The sequence below is a fragment of the Mytilus galloprovincialis genome, chromosome 1, assembly GCF_965363235.1.
Source record: "Mytilus galloprovincialis chromosome 1, xbMytGall1.hap1.1, whole genome shotgun sequence".
Taxonomy (NCBI): Eukaryota; Metazoa; Mollusca; class Bivalvia; order Mytilida; family Mytilidae; genus Mytilus; species Mytilus galloprovincialis.
The window spans coordinates 98,820,947-98,842,235 of NC_134838.1; the positions used below are offsets into that span (position 1 = coordinate 98,820,947).

Genomic DNA, 21,289 nt, shown 5'->3' on the forward strand with positions numbered 1-21,289 from the left:
ATACAGTGGTACCTATATTTACACCAAAATAAACTATGTTTAGTTTGATGGCGCGAACATTCAATTAAACAATTAGAATTTAAAAGTTTTCATTAGATATTGAATTTGACTTTAAACACTTGAAGTGAAAGTGTTTTTGATAAAACATTGCATAGAACAGATGAAAATAATTTTCAACAATGACTGGAATCAATGTCAAAACTTTGATTATAGACTACAATACAATATACACTGGAAAATTGTTTGTTGATTTACTTACTGTTGCCAATAAAAACACAATCTGACCATATAAATCCAGACGTTTGGTTTAAATAATGATGTGATATTCCTATTAGATACTGCACAGACTGATTGATGGCTGGAATATAGATTGTTGGATAGGTCGTATTGAATTCTATCGTTTGTGGTGACGTCTATAAAGTATATGAATTACAATTTATTTGGATGAAGAAAGTGAAAAAAAAAATATTTATGAGGACAATAAAGGGTAGATACTTATATACAATCCAACTGGAGGAATTGCATATACAACATGAAAGTAGCAGTTCAAACGGTATACATGTTAATTAGTCATATCACATGTAATTGTAATTTGAGAGCCTCTTAACTAGATACTTGAAAATCAGACCTATCTTAATCCCGCTGCAATTGTTTGCACCTGTCTAAGTCAGGAATCTGATGTTCAGTAGTTGTCGTTTGTTGATGTGGTTCATAAGTGCTTTACGTTAATCGTTTTTTTTTAATATAGATTTGATAGTTGTTTTTCCTGTTTGGTTGGTTATCCTGTATAGTTGGGTTTACACTAGTAATGTTTTGGGCCGTTTATAGGTTGCTGTTCGGTGTGAGCCGATGCTCCGTGTTGAAGACCGTACCTTAACCTGTAATGGTTTACTTTTATAAATTGTGACTTGGATAGATAGTTGTCTCATTGGCACTTCCTATATCTATCTATTTAAATCCATAACTTACTCTTTGTTTTTAAATTTTCGTTACCAATTATTTACTCCAGAAATATGGCATTTGTTTGGCGGCCAGTTTTTATGGACTTCCCAATATTGAATTAGACTTGGAATTCGGTATTTTTGTAACACTTTTTTATATTTCAACAGAGGAGATATTCTGTGTAAAACCGACATTAACATATTTCTCAACATTTATCCTACAAAAATTATGGTTTTGGTTTGTATGTGCCGACACAATTGATATATATGTTAGGTTCATTACAAATGGTTTTGATTATATTCTGAAATCAGCCGAATTCGTTCAAATACTGCAAGTTTACAATGACATAACTTTTAAAACGGAAAATGTTCATCTAGGATGAACCTTTGTAAGCAAATTTAAAGCATCTATATTATTAAACGAGAAGACCTCATTGTGTGTGTCGCTTCTCCTCCTTTCCCAATAAATTAATCATTATGCCTCTGTGTTTTGTAGGTACCATGCATATTCGCATTGTCATCCATTGTTATGATTATTTAGATTGGGTGTTTTGGGAGAAAAGCAAAGAAAAAAGCGTTCGGATACATATATATTGTTTTCGTCATTATACTTTCAAGTCCCTCCTAAGACTTCTGATTTTAAAATTTAAAGAGGTGGTATAGAGTTATTATCGTGCAACGTGTTTAGCCACTTTTTATTTTACGTGCAGCCGTTAAAAAAGGTTCGTTATTCACCGTGTTTCGTGAAATCGATAAAATGATCAACGTGCAAGAAATGTTTAATTGTTCGTTCATCGTAAAATGGCAATTTAATTTCGTGTTCTTCCTGGCAGATACCCCCTTTACTACCCTCTTTTAACATTAATTTTCATAATTACTCGGGGCTATTCTGTATGTATACTATAATTATAATCCTATAATATATAGATTCTCTATATAATATCGCAGTGATCGACGTGGAGAAGAAACTTGGTATTGATAGTTCATAGCAAATACACTTTATTTATATTATTTGTATGTTCATTGTTCATTGTTTACAAAAACGCGAAAATCATGGAATTTAAAAATTAGAAAAAAGAGAGAGCTAGATCTCAAAATAATTTTCCTATTTCCATGTTTTATGACTCAGTTTGATACCTTTTCTAAGATTCTCCAGACATAATTTTTTTTACAAAAAGTCATCCTACAACAGTTTACATACTTTCAACCAAGCTCTTAATACCCGCGATTTCGCGGATGTGTTCGAGTAATTTTTATTTAAAAGAAAATAAATGACAAACTCCCTAAATTTTTTTTTTGGATTTAAGTTAAAAGGACACAAATAGTGTATTCACTTAAGGGCATACGATACAGCTACAGGGGAGGTAATGACGTTGCTAACGTTAATTGATATTTTCGCGACGTCAAACTATGACTAATCAGGAAAAGATTCAGTTTTCGACTGATTTTTATCATTTGAACTTATTTAACTTGAAAATGAATTCATGGACCCCTCTTTCTTAAAATGCCATTTGGTTTGATTACGCGAGAAGATTATGTGTGCCAATTTTCATGAAAACGTAAATAGTAGTTTTTTTTTTTTTAAATTTGATAGATATACAGCAAAAAATGATGTTTTTTCTACATTCATGAACATTTGATAAATATGAGTTATTTCTGAATAAAATATGTATACATTTTTAGGATACTTATAAAATACAGAAATAACAAATTAAATCTCTATGGTCGGGTTGTTGTCTCTTTGACACATTCCCCATTTCCATTCTCAATTTTATTTAACCAAAAACAATTTGTGTTTATCTTTTAAAAAAAAAAAAAAGGTATGTCCTTTTTTCAAAAGGGAAAATACGGTCACTAATCCGAATTTTGAGCAAATATACAAAATTTCGACCTCATTTTATTGAAAAAGTAGTACATGAAGGTATATTTTTTTATTACACATTTGATTCAATCAGGTAAAAATAGTCTATATGGAAATTTTTAACAAAATGTAAATACGGGATCAAAACTTATCGTATGCTCTTAATATAATAGCAGTAAAAAAAGTTGTCACGAAACAGAAACAGTGCTGACCAGAGCCTTGCATTTGGCAGTTAGTAAGTCATATTGTGTCAAATTTCTATACTATTATTGTCTATTTCAGGGTTTACTAGTCTTTTGCAATGTATGATGAAAGAGAACGTCGCCTGACAAGATCTAAAACTTAATAAATTGTATGAGATACTAATCAATTGCATTAAGAGGTTATTTATAATGTCTATACAATATATTAAATAGACTCAGACATAAATTAGTTTATTTGAACGAGGGGAATTAAAAAACTAATTAAATTTATTACATTGCTTTACCAAAAAATCCAACATTCCAGGATTTAAAAATCTTATGTGTTGAAAAAAGACACGGATGCAAACAAAAACTATAATATCATTAAAAGTCTGGACTTTCTTATCAATACCATATAAGGTTATATGATCGGTATTTGATCTAAAAAAATGTTTTGTTATTTTAGTGAGTATTGATCGACTGACGTTTTGCAGTAATCAGGTCGAATTCATACAAAATCATCTCAAAGACAAAACGATATAGTATCGTGCCAAATCTTTAACTTTTGGGTATTAAATTGATAGTGTCCTGTAATCCAATGATCCAATATTATCTCATATGTCATAGCGAACTTGAAATTAAAGAAACATTCGAAACTAGAAAATATTTTTATCTGGCTCATTTTTTTAATAATTTAAAACTGATAAAGAATTGCTAGATTTGTGAGTAATTCGATTTTCCTGTTGTTGCTTACCATTTGTAGTAGTAAGGGGCATACTGTTTGATATTTTGGACTAAACCAAACTCCAAAGAAAATTCAAAAAGAGTTAGCCCATAACAAAACAGTTAGACTTAGTAATGGGAACAAAAAGTGAACTACTGTAATTTTTCTTATTTGGTACACGCTTTTTTCCGAAGAAAATGGTAGGTTAGACCTAGTTTTTTTAACGTTCCACTTATATGAAAGTTGTTTATAGTGCAGTAATATTGACAACATTGGGTGAGCAACCTAAACAAACAAAACATGTCTTTTATCTATATCTATGAAAAGTTTATAGTTATAATTATATAATATTACCTTGCAGACCAAACTAAATGCCTGTTCACACCAAAATAAAGAGTATTTCACACCATGTTTATGGGTTAAGGGTAACCATGAGATGTCATACATTTGGTTACCATCTTCGACCATCACAGCATTGTGTATTAAATCTGAAAATAAAAAAGTTATAAATCCGTGTATAAGATTTTTTTTTTAAATCTACATGACAGAAAGAAAGCATTGATAATTATTAATTTGAATTCCACGCTCATCAAAATGAAATTAGAAAATCATGCGATCGTTCAAATATTTCCAAAATTGCATTTCAAAAAGCAAAATAACAAAAATATCGAAAAATAAATTCAAAAACCCAAACATATAAAATGAATGGAAAAGAACCTCCTAACAGGTATTTCCTCATGGAGAAAATGGTGGATTAAACCTGGTTTTATATCTAGCTTAACGTCTTATTTGTATCATAGGCGCGTAACCATTTTATTGACAAAAATATTTGAGCAAACAAAACAGGCTTATAGGTAAGAATGTCAGAAATGTGAGTACTGCAGTCAACACTGTGTTATCATCTTAATCTCTTTACAAAATGGCGTGTATAAACTCTCAAGACAAATAATAAGCAAAAATGGAACAAACGAAAAAAAATGACAAGAACACAATGATGGGATTATAAATACCGAGCCACGCAAAAGGGGTATTACAAAAATTTACCAAACAGTAAAGGATAGAATCATACAAAGTGAAATAAAAAGAACACTTTAACACATAATTAACAACGTCAGTACCTATAACCTATACTTCAAGACCATCATGTATTATGAGTGAATTTGATACTGAATGTTATTTAACTAAGTACCTTCCGATGAACTTCGGTTTCGTAATTTATTCATATAAGAATTATTTATACCTCCTTTGCCTACCAATAATCTAGAATGTTGTTGCGACAATCCCATTTCGTTTTTTGACCATACCAAAATAGCAAGTTGAAAAGTATCACTTGTTTTAAAACTGACAAAAGCTTCCTCTGTTTCTTTACTTTCGATTAAACTATCATTCGCAAATATTTCAACTTTGAATAAAATGTTTTCTCCATTCCAGTTTTCGTCATTCAATGGCTGCAAAAATGAAATAAAATAGTAAAATGTGAACGCAATAAAGTTAAGATAAACATGAACAATAAACACTTTTAAATATCAGTAGTTCTTATGCTGAACAGTATCCTAAAATTGAATTATGAGGTTCCTGACTCGCTCAGTAAGTTCCTGTTAAGTACCAGAAAAAAACACGATGTTTAATTTGTCTTTCACATTTGTAATAACGATATCAGAAATCGACTTCAAACCCGTTTGAAATATTGCTAGATCCCTAATTTCTTGATTTATATTGTTTGTAAATTTGATTAAGAACTTTCCGTTTTTAAATTTTACTCGGAGTTCAGTATTTTTGTGAATTTACTTTTTTCTTATTTTTTTTGTTTGAGAGATGAAAACTTTTCAAGGTGCACAATTTATCCTCGCATATAAATGTATATCTCTCAGATAAGGAAAAGCAACTAAAACTGTAGTAATCTCATTCTGTGCTTTCGAAAACCATCTTACAGGCATACATATGATAATATCATATAAAACTGATTATTTAAATATACCATCCAGTATACTGTTATGGTTCGTTCGCTTGACGACATATTAGTTCGAACGGAATTATATCCATCATAAATCAATGGTGGTGTAGATGGCACTATAAGAAAAATAAATAATGTTTTTAAAAGTTCTCGTTTATATCCACGTTAAACGATTATATTTTAAACAAACAATTCTAATATTTAAAAAAAAAAAAAAAAAATAGAAATACAATAAAATAATTTAAGTTCATCATCATTTGAAAATAAATACTATGTAAATAGTTCACAACTTTCGAAAATCAAAAGAAAAAGAGATAATTCATAGTGTTCTGTAGCCGTCAATAAATTATACAACATAATTACATTTCGTTTCCACGTGTACAACTACACAGACAGATGTACGGCGACATTATTAAAAACAGGAACATGATATTGTTGTAAAGAGTTGAAGAATTAACGACAAAATTCACTGACCGCTTTAACAATCCATTTTGGATCAATTCAATCGTTATAAATCTTGTCTAGGTTATTTCGGAGAAATTATGCATTGTTTATTTTAAAGATTATATGTATTTTTTATATACGTATGGATTTACTTTATCAGTCCAACTTATATTAAGTTTCTAATACAGTTAAAAATTTTATATTTTGTAAATCATTTTTTATACAGACAATAAAATTTCCGATTTCCTATAGAAATGATAGATGATTTATGTAAAGCATTAACCTACCTACCATCTTTAGATGTCGTCAGGTAGGTATAAACCCCCTCACTCCAGAAGCCATTAACCAGAGGCTTACTGTAAATAACTATACCATACTCTGTATACTTAGATAGTCTGTTTATAGTGATGCTGATATTATTTGAAGAACATATAACGCCATATCCATTCGTTTTATAATTAGAACGTCCGTTTATAGTGAAGTAAGTATGGTTTGAAGAACAGATAATGACATATTCATTCGCAAAACATTGACTCGGTGAATATGTTACATTACATGTTATCTGGAAAAGAAAGCAAAACCGCTAAACATTTTAATTCCTTTATACACAAATTAATATTCCTTTCTTATTATGAAAATGCATACATAATTACGCGCTATTTTGATTCAAATTAATTTGATTATGATATTTGGATGCGCAAATTTTCAACAAATGTTTACATTCATATTTTGATTGAATTGATATACTCTACATTGCTGTGATTTTTCAAAACATATCAAGCAAAATTGTTAAAAGTATGAAGTGCCAAAAGCTACTTATTGCAAATAACATACCTCGTTATTTAATTTCGTGTGAAATGCTGACACATCATTATTACACTCGTTCAGTTGAATGATAACGTTTGATATTGTCAGTGTTTTTGTTCTTTTATAGATATACCGGTACCTTGGAGTTCGGTATTTTTGTTAAATTTACTTATAAACCAAGAAACATCTTATCCTAATTTAAAATGCACAATAATTACAAAAGATATTATACAGTTTGTAAGAGTTGGTATTGTTTTGTTAAAAAAAAAGAATGGCCAACGTAGATATAAGTATCTTGTTATAGGGAGGGATAAATCCTACTTTGTAAAGGATCACTCTGATTCAAACAAAAAATTCTCTGAAACTGACATTATCAAGATGCTTGATTTTTTGCTTGACAACATATTTGATACGTTCGGAAGACGTGTTTTTCAACAGACTGTCGGCATTCCAATGGGAACCAATTGTCCCCCTCTTCTTGTCGATTTTTTTCTTTATTATTATGAGGCTGACTTCATACAGGAACTTCTTAGGAGAAAGATAAGAAGTTAGCAATATCCTTTACCTCTACTTTCCGCTATATAGATGACGTTCTTTCACTAAATAATTCAAAATTTGGTCAAAATGTTGAACGCATCTATCCCATCGGACTAGAGATAAAGACAACAACAGATACAGTTAAGTGGGCCCCATATTATGACTTACATCTAGAAATTGACAATGAGGGTCAGTTGAAAACAAAACTTTACAACAATAGAAGATTTCAGCTTTCCAATTGTGAACTTTCCATTTCTAAGAAGCAACATTCCAGCAGCACCTGCATACGGGGTATATATCTCCCAATTGATACGACATTCCCGTGCTTGCATTTCCTATCATGATTTTCTTGATAGAGGGTTGCTGCTTACAAGGAAACTATTAAACCAAAAGTTCCAAATGGTTAAGTTGAAATCATCCCTTTGTAAATTTTACGGACGCCATCACGAGTTGGTTGACCGTTTTGAAATAACCGTTTCACAAAATGATATCGGATATGTTCCTTAAGTCGTAACTACAATCTCCTTCCCTTTCATGAATGTGACCTACCGAATTATACTATTTACCGTATTTTTATAACATAAACAACACGACGGGTGCCACATGTGGAGCAGGATCTGCTTACCCTTCCGGAGCATCTGAGATCACCCCTAGTTTTTGGTGGGGTTCGTGTTGCTTATTCATTAGTTTTCTATGTTGTGTCATGTGTTCTATTGTTTGTCTGTTTGTCTTCTTTCGTTTTTAGTCAGGCGTTGTCAGTTTATTTTCTATTTATGAGTTTAACTGTCCCTCTAGTATCTTTCGTCCCTCTTTTGTCATAATTTTATAATGTGTAGATAGAATAATATTAAGATGTGTCTTTCCAATGCGATTTTTAATGTTGACAGAAACTGCCGAAGTTTTCTAACATAAGACAAATCTCACTAAAATACATTGGTTATATTAAAAAGACGGACATAAATGAAAAAAATATCAAATATAACTTACCCTTGCTGCTAAGTTTCCACTCCTCATAATATGGACTTGAAATGACTTATTATAATATATTCTGTTATTAGGCCATTGAACAGTTGCAGACGTTGAGTTAACAGCACGAACATCAATTTGACGAATTGGACTAGGTTTAACTGAAATATAATAAGACGCAGAACAATAACATAAATAACGGGATATTAACATTTAGCTAAAGATCTCGAATCACTGCACACACCTGCCTGTACATGCGTGAGATAAATTACCGACAGTTATAAAAGGACTTACGAACTTATATTATTATTATTATGTTAGCCACAATCTGGTTATATTTTCCTCAACAATGAAATGACCGTGTGCGATTTATCAATTTACCCTTTTCTTGCTACGAACAAAAAGGCGAGTTCCACTGGTATAACTAGAACTGCATACCCTCCTAAATTCACCTTGACTTTTGTTTTTAAAGCAGTTCATGTAGCTTTGCTTTATATAAAAGTTCTGCGTTTTGTGCAATTTGGTGGTGGACTGTCCTTTCTATCGACAACATCTGAAGTTTTGTTTTATGGTTCTATCTGTCTTTCTGTTTTTCTTATATTTTTTTTAAATTAACCTAATGTTTTATCATAACAAAACTGACATATATGAAACGTAACGGGAAAAATGCCAACGAATACATAATTTCCCGAATTAAATCCTTTTATTGGTCCATCTATGTTTTCCATTGATGGTTACTCGATTATTGGAATTTTATTAAAGAAATATTTCCTCATGAATTCATCTACATTTTCTTGTTCGAGTTTGTTAGAGTTGATACACATTTGACCTTATTCTGACAATTATCTCGGAAACTGTAATACAATTGAAATCTGTCATGTTCAGTTATTAATGTCTATCTGTAGTTTTGGTTAGATCTGCTATGCCTGGAAGTCTCAATTTCCGATAGTATATAAAAAATGGCTTTAAATGCGACACCTTTCTGCGGGTTTTGTTTTTATAACCATCATATTTGTTCAATAAGATATCGTATAGTTACCATTTTTTTTATTCAAATTTTAATTATATTATCATGTTTGTTTCAGCGTTAAATAAAAAGAATATGATTATGATTAAACACATTTTGGTAAATACTATTCCTTTTATTTAAGGTCATAAAATTAACCAACCTAGACTTTGAATATCAACTAGAACGCAGTGAGGTTTGTTGCTCTGATATATCTCGATGCACACGTTGTATTTTCTGTCCATGTCTATGTCTTTGTCAATAATCCATTTACAGGATTTATTCCCTAAATCTGGACAATCGTTCCGAACTGATGAACCCAAAAAGTGCCTTAAAAATGTTCGACATATTAGTTTACATGATTTACAAAATATATGAACACACATGACTTGAAAAACCGAAACAAATACGTGCGCCTTAAATATGGTGCGGTTAATGAATTCAAAATTACATAACATGAAGTTCAAATTTACTCAATTTCTTTAAAAGCTGTTGCAAAAGTCTACAATTTATTCTGAGATAAGTTTTTAAATATCTATAATTTTTTAAGATTATATCAAATATCAATGTGATATTCTGTTTAACAGTTCAAAGTGTGAAACAAAAAAAAATAAAATGAACATGACGCAAGTTGTTTATCGAACCACATGTTTAATCGCCTTTAAGACAATTTTTATCCTTTACTTTTTTTTCAGTAATGATGAAAAGTATTAAAGAAATAAAGAGAAACTATACACAGTTAATATGATCAACAAACTTACAATTATAAATAATACACTTTACAACAAAAAAGTAAATTCCTTAGAACATAATTATATTAATAAATAATAATAATAAAAAAATAATCAAATGTTAAGATGTACATTTTTCAAGATACAAGTAACTGTGCAACTGTACATATCGCCGATTGCATTTTCCGAGACATAAAAACGAAGCTGTCATCAGACTGGATTATCTCGAACTAAAATCAGCCGACAGTTCTGCTTTGAAAAAAAAACATAATTTCACGTCTTTGGTAGATATTAAAAAAAAACTGGAAATCATGATCGCTCAATAGTGGTGAGGAGTGCCTGACCTTTCAAGCCGAACAGTCATTTGTAAAACAACTGCTGCTGGTATCCAAGATTATTAGAGATGGTCATCCATACAGGTTGTAACATGTCCAACCTGTACGAGAACAAAAAAATTTGGCGAAGATGATCTTATGATAGACAAGTTTTGATTCAGGTACCCAGTCATGATCGTGATTTTTGGTATCATACATTGCAGGTCTGGCCTGAGGAAATATTAATGGACTGTGTGATTGAAGAAACTGCGTGTACATGCTACGAAATCATGCCAAAAATGGTGGGAATTATAATTAAAAACAATAACTCCAATTTTCTCGTTTGAATTGTTTTACATTGTCATATCGGGGCCTTTTATAGCTGACTATGCAGTATGGGCTTTGCTCATTGTTGAAGGCCGTACGGTGACCTATAGTTGTTAATGTTTGTGTCGTTTTGGTCTCTTGTGGACAGTTGTCTCATTGGCAATCATACCACATCTTCTTTTTTTTATATATATATATTGAATTATTCGGAGATCTCGTTTGTCATGCTGATCATTTTTGTTATTTACAGTATCTATTTTTCTGCTATGTTTCTAGATAGTAGGCACAAACCAAAAATATTGGTAAATAAAAAAAATGATAAAATAATGGTAATTTGCAATGGCAATTACTCCTTAGATAGTCGTCTTATATATTTGATGTAAAAAAAATTTACTTACCTGAATATTTATACCGAGGCCCTCATCTTGTGTTAAATAAACCTACCATTTTACTGTGACGTTTGAACTGTAAAGATTGGTATTATAATCCCAACTGCAAAGGACGTATTCCTCCCAGTCATATGTAAAACAGGAAAAATTATGGATTGCAGTATCATTTCCTGTCAATGATATTTACATGTACTAGTAATGTACTAAATATTCACATCAACGTGCTCGTGTTAAAAAATACTTAACATGCATAGTACACAAATTAAGAAATAATTGTTTCAAGCTATACTTTATTGTAGTTTTAACATGGGTAGGCATTATATTCGTGATTATTTTTGCCCGAGCGATAGTGAAGCCTAAAATAACATGAATATAATGCCTACCCCTGTTACAACTACAATAAAGTATAGCTTGCATCAGTTATTTCGGTTCTGAGTAGGACCATTAATGTAATTTCTATGTCCGATGTGTTTAAGTATAAAGCGATTGTATAGGCTCTTCCGTGAACCTCCTTTTTTTGTTTTGGGAAAAAGCAAACGACTCGCAATGTGATTTTTCAGAGGGAGAAGTTTTGAACAGCCAGCATGAACGGTTGTCATATCTAGGTCAAATATGTCAATTTCGAATAGCAGACCAAGACAGCCATAATGGAAGAATTAGTAACAACATGTGCATCATTTATGAGTTTGGAAATGTTTTAAGTTAATTAAATATATTAAATGCATACCAATTTGATTAAATTCATTATTCTGCTGTATTCAATATACGCATGTGTAAACACATTTTATTGGATTTAGAGCATGGGTTTATTCACAAAGCGAAAAAAGTACGTCATATTAGAATCAGCAGTAAAGCCCAAAGTTTCATCAATTTATATTAATACAACCATCCAACTTAACACACAAGAAACGGTGTTAAATAAAGGCAACAGTAGTATATCGCTGTCAATAATCGATTCAGAATAAAAACCAAATTCGGGTTACAAACTAAAACCGAGGGAAACACATCAACTATAAAAGGAAAACAACGAAACAACAAAACACGGAAGTGTGTAAAAAACTCCAAAAACGACAATGCAATATACATAGAACGAACCATTAAAAAACCCCTGCTACATTCCTGACTTGGTACAGAAAATTGAAAGAAAAAATGGTGGATTGAACCTGGTTCTGTTGCTGCCTCCGTGCTTTAAACAGTCACAAGATAATAAAACAAAAGTTATATTCAAATGACGGCGGATTTGTCCATAAAATTGTTAGTAAGATATCAGTTGTGATGATAATGGAATTAAAAGATTTGTTATTAAAGCAAATATATAGGATATATATAACACCTTTAAAACATATTTCATTAATTAAATACATCAATTATTATAACATGGTGCTATTAACAAAATAAAAAAATAAAACCATTATCAGGTATGAATGACTAACATTAAACTTTTCATTATCTAATTGTCCAAAAGTGTTTTATGTCAACATCTCACCAACCTGCACTAGCATCAAAGTCATTTCCAAGTACTATATTACAAAATAAACTAATCGTAGTTAGACAATAGTACAGGATACCTGCCATTCCATCTGCCTTTTAAAACGTCCATTCAAAGTCAACAACACTGCATAGCTTAAATCTATAAAAAATATTTTTGTAAAACATTCTTTGTGAATAACTTTGTTTGTGGCATTTGAATATAGTATAGTTTTTGATTCTACTTAATTTTGTTTCTCAACATCAACAATGACATTTTGACTGTAAAAATGTAACAATGTTATACAGATATTCAAGCTAATTAAAAGGCGTCGTTTTATAATTTGATATTGAGAATAATATAATGTTTATGATATAATTTCACCTGGTTCAACCCACCATTTTTTCTTAAAATGGCCTGTACTTAGTCAGGAAAATGGTAGTTGGTATTTTATAGTTCGTTTCTGTGTGGGCTGCATTGTCATTTTTTTTTCACTTCAGTGTTTCTGTTTGTTTTCCTCTTATAGTTGATGTGTTTTCCTAGAAATTAGTTTGTAACCCGGATTTGTTTTTCTCTATCGATTTATGACTTTTGAGCAGCGGCATACTACGGTTGCCTAAATTTGAATTCAAAAGTAAAATCACAAAAATACTGAACTCAGAGTAAAATTTCAAACGGAAAGTCCCTGATCAAATGGCAAATTCAAAAGCTCAAACCCGTCAAACAAATGAATAACAACTGTCATATTCATGACTTGGTACAGGCAATACCGTATGATTATTCTGCATTATAAAATACATTGATAAATGTGAAACACATCAATGTTTAAATCATTGGATCTAATAATTTTGCTACAGGCTTATGGTGTTCGTTTTTTTTTATCATATGGAATACATTATGTGGCTGTTAATTTTAAGCGTGAATACCGTTAATCTGACAAATTATGTATATGCCCAGTGAGAACGAATTAAAACATAAAATCTTGAAGAGAGGATATTCTTTTGAATTAACGTAATTCTGAAAAACATCAATGTGCTTTGTAATTGAACAAGTTTCTTTTAAAGCAATTATTTCGAAACCAATTTTGAAAGCATATAATTGCAAAATTACTGTGATTGAAAACAAAATACAAAAAGTACTGTAAACAGTGTTTAGTAATTTTAAAAGACTGGCCTCGATTAACAGACATTTATCTACAATAATTGATACAAGTTTCACAGTTTTTTAGACTGGTAATTACATACACTAGACTTTTGTGTCGTTGAGTAATTTAAAAAGTTATAATAAAAAGAATAAAAAAGATTAATATTTAACACCATTACAAAATGTACGGAACAACAACAATCAATTTAAGGTATATACGAGCAGTTGTAAAGATTTGGTCATCCAAAAATATACTAGGTTTTGTATAATGCAAGTATTATGTGCAGTTTAATCGGGATTATTTCCTCGTGCTAAAAATATCCGGCCATGATTGTAAAGTAAATTATCATATAGATCAATTAGACCTTCAATGAAACAAAAGTAACTACAAAAAATCACTTACAAGGTCATGTTACATTGAAATGTATGCAGACTATTGAATTTGTTTAGATATGTTTCAAACAAAACAAATTGACAGTACAATTAATTTCGCTTTATAGGTCAGGTTACAATGAAAAATGTCTTAGGTATGCGGAGTAGATTATTTTACCTAATCGCCAAGATCAGTTTCTGAAATATGTCATTGTTTTTTAAAGTGGCACTAGCTGTCAAATTCATGGTCACCGATTTGACTCAAATTCTTATATTCGATTTATAACAATGTAAAACATTTATCCAAACTACCAAAAGTCCAAAAGAAACAGTTTATAAAGCATGGGGTAGCTAATATGTAGGTTCTTTTCGTGTGGATTTTAGTCCAGACGCCATCTAATTAACTATCAATTTGGCCTCAGATGACTATATAAGCGATGTAAACATAAATAAAGATATGAATAGATTAAATTAACATGTGCATTTGGATTTTTATAGGTCTGTTTGATTTTATTTTATAGATTCAACATATATGTTTCTCTTTGTTTTTAACCGTATAAGAATGATTTTATATGGATCGAATAAGTAATCAAATGGTTTACCGTAGTTTCACCTTCATTGTTGACATTCTTTTTCTTTAAAAATAACCAGTACACGTACAATGCATGCGTTGTTAATCTCTAGCTAGGGGTTAAACTGAAGTTCACATGAATACGGATTTAATGAGGTCGACTGATTCACTTGCAAGTCAATTAGAAAATATCAATGTTTCTTCGCTTAATTTGACAAAATTGAACTATTTTGGCTGCTAAAAGAGATTTATTATTTCAGTATTTCACTTTCATTATTGTTTTAACAAAATAAATCTTACCTTAGATTTTTTATATATCTCGAAGCTAGTACCCCTTTAATGCTCGGTATATTTTTGATAGAATTTCTTCAACCCTAAACAGTATATTATGTAGACCTTGAATTTGTAGTAAATGCCTTACATTTATAGCATTTGTTATAAAATGCTAAAGAACTTTTGGATAATTTTAAATCTCGGTCTGTTTCTGAAATTAATTCTAACATAACTTTTTTTTAACCCTGCACCCCACCATTCCCCATTTGAAATTGAAATTGTTTTGAATATACATTGAACGATTATATTTCTTCCTATGTGACGTTTACATTGTCTGACGCCGAACACGCTAAACAATTAATTTTGTTTTTAATTTGATAGATGATTTGTGTGCTTTTTTGTGAATGTTTGTTTGTTTTGAGATTGTAACTCAGTGATGACTGCTGCAACCATATTTTGACTATTTTACCGATTATGTCTGTTTTGTTCACGCATCGTTGTAAAAATAAAGGAATTTGATGCGACTGTCATATAAGTGAGAGGTTTAGCGCAATAAAACCAGGTTCAATCCACCATTTTCTACATTTGAAAATCTCGTTTTGAATTTTCTTTGGAGTTCAGTATTTTTGTGATTTTAATCTTTATTTTTTAAACCTTTTTCTAATAATGAAAGAATAATATAACACAATATCAATTTGATGCTTCTTAAAGGGGCACTAGCTGTCAAATTCATGGTCACTGATTTGACTCAAATTCTCATATTTGATTTATAACAATGTTACACATTTATCCAAACTATCAAAAGTCTAAAATAAATAGTTTACAGAGCATGGGGTAGACAATATATAGGTTCGTTTCGTGTGTATTTTAGTCAAGACGCCATCTAATTACCTATCGATTTGACCTCAGATGACCATATAAGCGATGTAAACATAAATAAAGATATGAATAGATTAAACTAACACGTACAATTGGATTTTTATAGGTCTGTTTGATTTTATTTTATAGATTAAAAATAGATGTTTCTCATTGTTTTTAACCATATAAGAATGATTTGATGTGCATCGAATTAGTAATCAAATGATTTACCGTAGTTTCACTTTCATTGTTGACATTCTTTTTCTTTAAATAACCAGTACACGTACAATGCATGCGTTGCCAATCTCTAGCTAGGGGTTAAATTGAAGTTCACATGAATTACGGAGGTCGACTAATTCACTTGCAAGTGAATTAGTAATTATCTCAATGTTTCTTAGCGTAATTTGACAAAATTGAAATTTTTTGGCTGCAAAAAGCGAAATGTTATTTCACTATTTCACTTTCATTTAGATTTTTTATAGATCTCGTAGCTAGTGCCCCTTTAAGCACCAACTTTCGTATGGGAAACTTTGAAAACCAAGGCTTATTAGAACTATATTTATATGACCAAAATAAATATCTAATCCATCTACGGTCAGCTTTTATCAACAAATTTCAATTTTGAAAAGGTATATGGAATCTGATGTACAGTAGTTGTCGTTTGTTTATGTAATATATACGTGTTTCTCGTTTTGTTTATATAGATTAGACCGTTGGTTTTCCCGTTTGAATGGTTTTACACTAGTAATTTTGGGGCCCTTTATAGCTTGTTGTTCGGTGTGAGCTAAGGCTCCGTGTTGAAGGCCGTACTTTAACCTATAATGGTTTACTTTTTAAATTGTTATTTGTATGGAGAGTTGTCTCATTTGCACTCACACCACATCTTCCTATATCTATATAATAAATCGTGTACAAATTTCCAAGAAATCGACAATTTTTTTCCAACTCTCTTTTAAGATGCAACGAATATTATGTTTAAAACTCAGATAAATTCGTTTTTGAATTCGAGTTTTCTAAAGAAAAAATATATTGTGTTACCTATAAAACCAAACATTTTCTACATTATCAATGAATGTACCAAGGAAAATGACAGTTGTTATTCAATTTTTTTTTTATGTGTTTGAGCTTTTGATTTTGCCATTTTATTAGGGAATTTCCGTTTTTAACTTTTCTCGGATTTCGGTATTCTTGTCATTTTACTTTTTAATGGTATACACTGCATAATTCTTTTTATTTAGTTTTGTAACTTTGACATTGAATCTAGATTTCCAATAATTTCTTTGCACATTCCCCATTTCCATTCTCAATTTTATTCCAAAATGTCAATAAGAGTGGACGGATATTGTTCAACCGTGTCTGTCCCAAGGAACAAAAATTGCAAGATTATTATAGCAAGATGGAACAGTTTATGAATTGAAAATAAAGTCATCAAAGATACCAGGATTTTAGTTTTTTGCGCCAAACGCGTGCTTCGTCTACAAAAGACTCATCAGTGACGCTCGAATAAAAACATTTTAAAGGCCAAATAAAGTACGAAGTTGAGCATTTACGACCAAACATTCCAAAACAAATTGGCCAAATACAGCTAAGATAATCTATTCCTGAGGTAGAGAAGCAATCTACATTATTTAAAATCCCTTTTAGACGATCTGAGTAAGTGAATAAATATGAGCTTAATAACGAGAATCTGAACACGTTTTGAGAATAATACTAAGACAAATTATTCTACATATTTCCTCGTTCGAGTATTATGTGGCCATTGATTAGCTATGCATACTTTCTGATATTTTATTTTCGAATGCAATAAAGTTGTCCAGTTGTTGCTCGAAAAAAAGTCGAGATAGCACTATCAATGAGGTGATTGCTTTTAAAATTTACATAGATACTATTTGAATATCAATTGGTCCCTTTGTAAAAGCTGACGACAAAGAACGATGACAATAGAAGACATGTAAATAAAGCTCTATAGAAATAAGAAAAAAAGTAATTAAGCAAGCTAACATTAGAATGAGAGAGATCATTAGGGTTGTAGAGGACTGTTTGATTACTGGCTAAAAACTCAAAAGACAATTTTAGTAAATTTAATAATTATACTTATTACGGTGATATTTTCTTTTTAACTATTTTCACACACTAAAATATCCTAATCAATTTCAGTAAAGATACATATAACAACATTGACTGTATAGTTTAAGAAAGTCCATTTGTACACTTCCAAAAAAAAAAACCCGCAACAACAATTTGTGAATTTTCAAAAATATGATTGAGACATTGAAACATAATCATATTAAAATGTTGAATGACAGATAATTGAATTCAGACTCCTTATAGCGGTTACTGATTAGACGTGGCCTTTTCAAGTTAGAGTGTGTAATGTGACAGAAGGAAGGCGTATTGGAATAATTAGGAATGTTGCACGTGCGAATCATGTCTGTTGGTTGAATGGCTCTAAAAGACACCCAACTGCTTAATTGAATTAAATCATTATTTTTTTCTCAAACATACTTAAAGATGCAAAGACTAGACACAGATACTCGGAATTCCGTACTCTGTCATCTTCATGGCAGTGATTTACAGAATGCAATCGCTAGACTTTATAAAGTAAAGAAACGGAAGGCCGCACATAACTTGTGCAACTGATGAATTTCTTATCAAACAGAACGTAACAGTGCTCCTCTGGTTGTCATATAAACATATTTGACCCCAAAAGAGTTGTCCGTCGGAAGGACACGATATATGGCTGACCCGTGTTAAGAGAGAGCCTTGTCTCTTGAACGTTCAAGACACCCTTGTAGATTTCGAAAAAGAGCAGGCTAATGCCGCTACAAGGCAGTGCAGCACTCGCATTCGCAAAGTGGAAAGAGAATAATATAAGTTGCAAAAGTTGTTTCCCGATCCACTATAAATAAATATGTTTAAATTAAGAGTTTTTATGTGATTCGGATAAAAGCATGCTCAGTTGCATTCAGCGCCGCAAGATTTACAAGAACTGAAGCAGGATCATGCACCAGATGTGAGAGAAATCTGCAAATTTTTATTCGATTTATCGAGTTTTTGAAGAGACGAGTCTGTGCTGTGTTACATACTTTAAGTGGTCACAATATAAATTGACCTTAAAGGGAGATCACCTGAACGTTGAGGTATTTTGACGAGGTTAATTCTCATAAATTTTAAAGTCTGAACAACCACTGTGACAAATTTCAGTAAAATATAATGCTTAATTCTGTATGTAAGATGATGCTTTTTTTTAACATGTTGCGGTTTTTTTTGGGAGAGTATGCTGTGTCATATAAACTGGTTAAGTGTCAAAATTTGTATTTATTGAGAAATGATGAAATGTTCCTTTTTCTCATTGCAAATTGTGATACAGTTTTTAGTACCTTTTCAAGAACGAGCTGTGAGTTTCGACTACGATTTAAATTGAATATGACTGTCAGTTGTTCTGTCGATGTCTGGTGGTTTTATCCTGAATACTCGGGCGTCATGATTCATAATATATATAAAAGTGGCACCAACAATCAATTATCAATTAACATATAAATACCTTACATTGTTGCATCTAAACAGAAAAGGACAAAAGAGAATGAGTAACTTAAAAAACGATCAAAGTTTATTCGGATGAGAAAATTGAAAACAACTTCCTCATTTTGATAATTATATTATCTTAATCATTACTGATTCGTATGTCTATTTAACTGAGAGTGATTGCTTGTCAAATTTCTACGTTTAATTAAATAAACTTGATAGTCTATATAGAATTTTAAAGTAAAGAGAAAAATACACTCCTTATACGTTAAGACGTAGATAATTGCTTCGAAATTTTAGAATTATAACCTTGAATACATTTTCTGTGCTTAAGACATCAAAAATGAGACTTAATCAACAAACAGCCCTAACGGATTAATAAGAAAATCGTAAATCTGTATTCACTGATTAGGCTAGTCGTTGTTGGAAAGTTTTAATAGTTATATTGAAACGAATAATTCACTTACATGAGAATTATTTCAAACTTAATGAATACTTACGCAAATATTTTTAAATATTGTTTGATTTAAAATGGAGAAAACAAAACAAAAATATGCCAATTTCAATTCATATTTAAAAAATACTTACAAAAATATTTAGGTTAATTCCACTCCTATATTTGAAATGTGTATAACGCTTTTAAAATGAAAATTCTCACTGTGAAAAATGTTTTGTAAAGGTTTGACAGTTCGATTAAAAAAAAATAACAACTACTATATTCGAATTAAAGGCCAAGTTTCACCCCCTCTAGGTCAATAGTAATTATAGAGTAAAATTACGCTTAAATATTTTAATAAAGATATGACGTGTTATGTTAAATTTAAAGTGAAATAATATTAACAGGAAAAAGAAAACTTGTGAAATTCCATATCATTGCGTAGGCTAACTCTTCGAAATACATATGCAATAGTCTTTCTATGAACCCCGATTGATTATGCGAACTATGTGCATTTTTCAAACGCACTTATGTACACGATGAAAACAACGAAAAATATGTCAACTGCACGTTGCTGTCTATTAGTCTGAGCGCCGAAATGTACATTTTAATTATTTCAAAGCATATATGGTCTATATGTTAAATTACGTTTAAATAGTTTAACTGAATCCTAAAGACCTTAAAAATATTACAAAAAGAAGGATTAAAATAATATTTAAATATGTAACGGTTCAAGGTAGAATCGTATCATTTGCCTTATTAACAGACAAGACTTATTCTTACTGCGTACTTATGTTCATTTGATATATATATTATACCAGAGTTAAATATCCCAGGTATCCATACAGGTCTATTTATTAACCTGAATTTGTTACGTTGAAATCCGGGTCATTCATTATAATTAGGGATGTCAAAAGATATGAAATCTAATACTCGGATACTTGGTCATGACACTCTTGTACTCGCGAGTACTCGGATGAGTCTTAAACGTCTATTGATAAGTTTATATTTCAGGTGGTATGCAGTGGGTTTTTTTTTTATTGCCTTTCATTAAAATATTAACGAGAGACAAAGGTACTACAAACATATATTGATCTTCTCTTTTTTGTGTCAATTAAACAATGAATTACAGACCATCTTCTTTACAAATAACCTATTATAATAGCAATTGTGTACGTGTTCATGAACCAAATCCCAATAAAATCAAAAATATTTGTAGATAAAGGCCGACAAAGAAGACAAAATATGTATCATCTGTTTCTGAGGAGTTGGTATTTTTTTTATAATACGACTGTCCATTAATTTGTCAACAACAATATTGAACTTCAAAATACTTGTGCTTTTTCGTGTTGCTCGGTCTTACTTTTTTTGTGTTTTGTTTTATCGTTTGTCTGATTTTCTTTTTGTTTTAACCAAGACGTTGTCAGTATATTTTCGACTTTTGGGTTTGAATGTCGCTC

General features: G+C 30.7%; 1 protein-coding gene across 5 annotated transcripts in view; it reads right to left on the reverse strand.

Annotated features, from left to right (window-relative positions):
- Positions 1 to 20,129, reverse strand: part of LOC143046814 (uncharacterized) — a 29,013-nt gene extending 8,884 nt beyond the window's left edge. For 4 of the 5 annotated variants that reach the window (XM_076219884.1, XM_076219898.1, XM_076219892.1 and 1 more), the window contains exons 1-10: positions 19,982 to 20,129; positions 12,674 to 12,813; positions 11,239 to 11,353; positions 9,586 to 9,752; positions 8,438 to 8,577; positions 6,398 to 6,668; positions 5,687 to 5,778; positions 4,949 to 5,156; positions 4,063 to 4,196; positions 260 to 413 (exon numbers count right to left, since the gene is read on the reverse strand). In XM_076219884.1, coding sequence (XP_076075999.1) covers positions 260 to 413; positions 4,063 to 4,196; positions 4,949 to 5,156; positions 5,687 to 5,778; positions 6,398 to 6,668; positions 8,438 to 8,577; positions 9,586 to 9,752; positions 11,239 to 11,353; positions 12,674 to 12,758 — 1,366 coding nt within the window. In that variant the 5' untranslated portion in view covers positions 12,759 to 12,813; positions 19,982 to 20,129. Of the gene's footprint in view, positions 1 to 259; positions 414 to 4,062; positions 4,197 to 4,948; positions 5,157 to 5,686; positions 5,779 to 6,397; positions 6,669 to 8,437; positions 8,578 to 9,585; positions 9,753 to 11,192; positions 11,354 to 12,673; positions 12,814 to 19,981 lie in introns of those variants that run through there. The other variant, XM_076219904.1, reaches the window with a different exon arrangement.
- Positions 20,130 to 21,289: the final 1,160 nt, after the last annotated feature.